This window comes from Nestor notabilis, unplaced genomic scaffold (genome assembly GCF_000696875.1).
Source record: "Nestor notabilis isolate BGI_N333 unplaced genomic scaffold, ASM69687v1 scaffold6314, whole genome shotgun sequence".
NCBI lineage: Eukaryota > Metazoa > Chordata > Aves > Psittaciformes > Psittacidae > Nestor > Nestor notabilis.
Genome location: NW_009926755.1, coordinates 75,570 through 81,660, shown reverse-complemented (window position 1 = coordinate 81,660; position 6,091 = coordinate 75,570). Strand labels below are relative to the sequence as shown.

General features: G+C 39.4%; 1 protein-coding gene across 1 annotated transcript in view; it reads left to right on the top strand.

Moving 5' to 3' along the window:
• Positions 1-3,824: 3,824 nt before the first annotated feature.
• Positions 3,825-6,091, top strand: part of KCNK5 (potassium channel, subfamily K, member 5) — a gene marked incomplete at its 5' end in the record, with an annotated part of 4,662 nt that continues 2,395 nt past the window's right edge. The window contains 2 exons of the mRNA XM_010013710.1: positions 3,825-3,936; positions 5,383-5,549. Of these exons, the coding sequence (XP_010012012.1) occupies positions 3,825-3,936; positions 5,383-5,549 (279 nt within the window). The remainder of the gene's footprint in view (positions 3,937-5,382; positions 5,550-6,091) is intronic.

Below are 6,091 nucleotides of genomic sequence, written 5' to 3'. Positions count from 1 at the left end.
TTTGTACCCTTGCATTACTTCTAAGAGACTAAATGTCATTTTTGTTGTGAACCATTTTACCTTGCAGTGGTATTGATCAAATTTCAAACCTAACCTTCCTGCTAAAACCAAGACAAGGACAGCTGAAATGGGTCTGCTGACTACTGCAAGCTTTTCGGTCACCATAGCGGTGGCATAAATGCATTAATATGTAGCTTCCCAGTTTGGGAAAACCTTGCTGCAGAAAATGGAGAAGTAGAATAAAGAGCTGTAGGAATATATCCGTAATACCTATATGAGTCAAGGCTTCCCCTTGCTATTTTCAAATTTGTTTTGAGAACTTTTCAGCTCTATTGTTACTTATGTAGGGAGGCATGCAAGTGGTACGTGCCCTAAGCAGCTGAGAGAACCTCCTCTCCTTTAACCAATAACAACTAGTTCTTGCGATAACTCATAAACCTTGAGTGAACCTGCTCATCAGAGGGTTAATAAAAATGTCCCCAAGACGAGAAAACACAAGGCTTTATTGGAGCAGTGTTGGGGTTTGTCTGTGGGGAAGTACCTGCAAATGGAACAAATTGCTTGATTATGATCAAATGGGATGCTTCTGTTAATGTCATCAGAAGATGTATTAGTTTTATGTGTGTGTCTTAAATCTCCCCTTGCAATTGCAAGTCTGTTTACTTTCAGCGATAGTTCCAGGGACTCTAGATCTTCTTTTCCTTTTTCCTTTGCCAAAGTGCAGAACTGGAGTAGTGGGGAGTGAGGGAGAAGAGGGGGTTTGATTCCTGTGAGGCAAAAGTTGTTTAAAAATAAAGTCCTGCCTTTATCAGTACAAACTGTCATGAGGTGGGGGGGTAAGGCGATGCATAAAGTCCTAGTTAACTATTTTCAGCTTTTGAATATGGGCATACCTGAAAAGGTATTTTCTAAATGACATGCATCAAGATATTAAGAAGATTTGCACCATGAATCCTCTTCTTCTTCTCCCTCCTTGCCCCTATTTTCTCAACCAAAGATGATTTAGAGCAACTTTTCTGAAGTTTAAGAAATCCAGCACAGGCAACTTGGGGCAGTCTGTATCCTAGCATATGAAAATAAAGGTGCATCTGACATTGCCTATCCAAGAAAATAAAAACCACTAAAATTTACTTTTCACTTGTATAGTGTCTGCTCACATTGTTTGGAGCCAAAGTACTTAATTATTCCAGTATGAGCAAAAGTTATGCTGCTTGGAAAGCAGCTACGTATTTCCCACTGCACCAAAGCTATCTAAAGTATGTTTTGTGACCATCTTTGTTCCTGCAGCTGGTATGCAGAGCGTGCATTCAAGCTTATTGCAGGCATAAAGTAACTTAAAATCCTAGACTGCAGATCATGGATGTTCGTGTGCTAATAGCAGATAGTTGTGTGCAAATAGGGACATTTTAAGAGCGTGGCAAGTTTGGCTGGAGAGTATCCATGATTCTCTATACGAAGTGATTTTTAACTTGGAGACCTGGCTGTCTCTTACCCCAAAATGTTAACTACCTGGGTGTGAAGGGCAGCTGTGTGCTACTCAGTCCAGCGTCTTCTTCCATTTGAGTCCGAGCCCCCTTCACACCTCCAGACCTCAAACACTGGTGGATTTTAACGTAAGTTACGTACTGAGAAACAGTGCTCATTACCTAAGAGTAAAGGTGGAGTAATGCAATGAGGTAATGGCCCAGTGATAATGGCAACAGATACTTCAGTGCCTCTCTTATGAGATCAGTTGCTTTATGAGGAAGGAATAATAAAAAAAGTCCAAGTGTGCTTAGTGCATGGAAAATGACTGGAGAACTGATGTTGGATATGACATTTAATGCAGTATTGCATTAAATGCTGGGCAGCAGCAGAAGTCAAGACATCTTTTCAGGGATAATAGATCACAGATTGTATGTATCAGGTACTTTGTGTGTCCTTTGGGACTTCCGGAAAATTCATCTGCAGGCCCTAGCAGAAATGGATGAAGTTACTTTGGTTGGTCTCTACTTATATGAACTCTTGTGATCCACTGTACCTACCTCAAATACTTTTTTGGTGGCATCGTGTATTTACTTGCCTGCTCTCAACCTGCCTGTTTTAGGGATGCTTCTCATTTCAGCACTACTTTCTTAGGACAAATGACTGTCTTGGTGAGAACTCTCTCTATCCTTTTCTATCCAGAGCCTGTAGGCTATGGAAAGACACTGCATGCAGTTTACCAGGAGAAAAATCTAGTTCTGTACCTTCATTTACTTTCAATGCTTCTCCTTTTATCTTCTGTAATAGCTTGTGTGTTGAAAGTGCATTTTTAATTAAATTGTTTGCATCTTGTATATGCACAATACATTTACTTTGAGGGTATTTTTATTACAGCATCAGTGTGGTGATGTGTAATAAGTCTCAAGAATAATTAAAACCTGTGTTAACTTGTGTATGTTTTCCATAGTGATTGAACTTTGTGTTGAGTCTCTGCTGGGTCCAAGATCAGATCTTAATCAAGTAGGAAGGAAGGAAGGGCTGATGAGGGAAGGAACGGCCTCTGAAGTTCTTAGCAGTTTAACAGAAACTTCACCTGTCATGTTTACTAAAAAATGTATATTGCCTCCAGTTTTAGGTATTTAGCCTTAGATAGTTTTTGTGTCCAGCATTTACTGAGGGAAAAGCACAGGAAGTTGGATAATGTTATGAATCAGCTTTTGGAGATATTTTCACGTCTTCTGTATATAGATGTAGCCCCAGAGTTTTGTTCAGGCAATCTTGGTTTATACTGAAGGGAAAAAAGCAGTGTAACCTGGGAAGGCTTTAACTGCATCATGATGTAAACAAAGCAAAGATTTGAACAACTAGGGGTTTCTAGGAGAGAATATGATAAATCATTTTTCTCTTTTATTTCAGGGAGGTAGAAGTACATGTCAGAGTCAGCAAGGTGCATGATTTTGATCTGAAACTTTGACTCTCTATGCTAAATAGCCATTAGTTTTTCTTTTAATCAGTGAGGTTTCTACAGTCTAGTTCTAGAAAGGCAGGGAAGGCTGGGTTTTCCAAGTCCCTTCCTACAAAAGATGAAGATGGTTAATAATGCTTGAGCACTTGAAGACCTGAAGAGACATTAAAAAATTGACTTGCTGAATCTGGAAATGCCAATAACTACTTGCTTCCCTGAAACATTGTAATCAAATGGTTTACATTCATCATGGCATACTAGGTTTCAAAGATGGGATAAAAAAAGGGGCCTGATTCAAGGACAGTGATTGTAATCCTGTTGCACGAAATACTTTGGAAAAGTGTTGTCTGTCTTTGCTGAAAAGTAGACTTTCACACTGGCTTGTAGATAGTTTGATTTTGCGAAAGACGGCAGGTGAATTAACAATAATCATGCTAGCTTTGCCAAGGATTCTGTGACATCCTGCTTATACCTAAGTCAAGCTGAGGCATGTAACAGTGTTTTGAAATAGATAGTAGTTCTGAAGTCCCTAATATTAAACCAAATCTAAGAACTGCACTGGAGGTTAAATGCTGGTTCAGTCTGGAGGAGTGTGTTTCATCTCTGGAAGAGTTCCATTTGGGTTAAACTGGTAAATCAAGTAAAAGCTTATCTGATGAAACCCCCCTATTTGAATGCCATAGCACCTGCACTACTTTTTCTTAGGTGAAACAAGTTTTTAATTTTTCCTTGCATTATTGTTAGCAAGTACACATAGCCTAGCATTCACAAAGAACTTCAGTGAGTATTTTGAAACTATGAACAATGGTGGAAAACCTGAGAGGAACACTTTTTTTTTTTTTTGAGGCTGACAGGATTTTCCAAGATTGACTGACTGTAAAGTGTTTTCTTACAGGTTGTGTCAAATGCTGCTGGACAGGGCGTTGCCATCACTGGAAACAACACTTTTAACAACTGGAATTGGCCTAACGCTGTTATCTTTGCTGCTACTGTGATCACTACAATCGGTAAGTATTTATTACGTCAGCTTTCCCAACTAGTTTTCTGTCTGCTCTAGTTTGTGTGTACTCTCCCATTTATGTACCAAGCTAGCCACTGAATAAAGTCCCATGGCTGGAGTTGCCTAGAGTACATGTTCACCTGCAGGTTCATTCAGCTTAAAAAGAGTTTTTTGGAACTCTCTCCATGGATATACCGAAATATGTGCCTTTCCAGTAACTAATGGATTCAAGGTGCTGTTGGGGATGACTGGTGTCGTTCCAGTTCCCTTAATTCATGCACGTAAATTTCCAAATCATGAAATCCCCAAAGGAAAGCATTACAAAGCATTCGATTAAACTAAACTTTAAACATAAAGCATGTGCATATGAGGTGTTTGAATAGCTGTACCATTACTCATGTGCATCCTTTTAAGCTACTGAATTATCAGTGTTCCTGGTCTGCAGAACAATCTAGACTTTGCATCTATCAAAGAAGAAAAAGTAGAACAAGTGTAGTCTTCTAAGTTTCGCTACTGATTTGTGCTTGTAAAACCCTCTGCACTGAAAGACTTCTTCCTCTTTTGATATGCAGATTTTTCAGGGCTCAACATCATCTGCATTCTGCTTTTACAGAAAAATATTTGCTATGTGGTATTGCTACACCCTTGCTATACACCAACAGTGCAAAAAAACCCCAGGAATGCAAAATAACTAGAGAAGGCTGGAGGTATACAGAAATGGAAGTCTTACTGTTAAACCATACGCAGTACTGTGGTTTTCTTTATTATTTGAAACTTACAATATCCAGCTTATATTATAATTTATGATAAAAACTTGAAGTCGGGAACACCCCTAAATAAGAAAGCTTTGACAGAAGTTCAGGAAATAGGCTGTTGATTTTAGAGGCTGAGTTTGTAATGCCCTTTTGGGTTATGTGGCCAGCAAAGACCTAAATTCAGTTGAAATAACTTTCTATGTCACAGCTCACCATGCACTTAAACTCTCAAACCCTTACCCTGGAAAGGTACCAGGTCACAAGTTAAATGTGCAAAGTGGATCTTTCATGTGGAACCTAGCTTCAGGATGAATTTTGAGGTTTTCTTCTATAAATTTGAATCAGTCAAGCTTTTAACAGTGCTGATTAAGATTGGAGAATAATATTAGAAGTTTTGAGATGAGCTTTATTTCATATTTATCTCATCTTGTCAAGAACAAAGATGCACAAAATCTAGGAACATTTAAAATGCAGCATTCCTCTCAACCTACATTAATGGAATATGTTTGCTAGAGTAGAATTGGAAGGCATCCAGATTCTGAAGATCAACAGCTGGAGCAGACTAAAGCTCTTCTAGATGGTGAAGTAAGGAACGTCTGATACAGCAGAAGCCCACGCAGTGTTGTTTTGTTCATAGGTAGCATTGCCTTGAATTCTCTGCAACAGCAACAGACCATGCACAAACTTATCTCTCTTAGGTTACGGAAATGTTTCTCCAAAGACACCCTCTGGGCGTCTCTTCTGCATATTTTATGGGCTCTTTGGAGTTCCTCTCTGCTTGACATGGATCAGTGCTTTGGGGAAGTTCTTCGGAGGACGTGCCAAGAGGCTGGGCCAGTTTCTAACGAAAAGAGGAGTAAGCCTGGTAAGGCCCTTGCTTGTTTACCTTTGTGCTGTGTATTTTTAATGCATGAATTAAGCTTACACTTCTTAACTTGCTTGCTAATCTTAGTAAATGAACACTTGCACAAATATGAATTTTCCCAAATGGTGTTGCATATAAATAACTCAGAGTGGTATTGGGTCTGATAAGTTAGTTCTGCAAGAAGCTTTAGCCAAATAAGATATTGTAGAAACCTTTGATACTAGATATAGATCTTGTAGCTTCTATGGAAACATGTATGTCCTTACATTAGAAACCTGTAGGACAAATGTAGGTGAGGCTCCATTTCACAGACGTTATATGCAAGTTCCCCTGGCACGAAAATAAGTTGTTCTGCTTTGTTCCCACCTGCTTCTATGCTAGCATAACTTCCTGCTGTGTAGTGAACCATCTGGAAAATAATGTTTTGAGTTACTGGCTTCTTGGTTTTTTGTTTGTGGCTTTTTGTTCTTTTGGTGGTGTCTTGGATGTGACTATCTGCCTTCCCCTCCTCTCCGCTCCTCCTCTCCCTGCCCCCTCCCCCC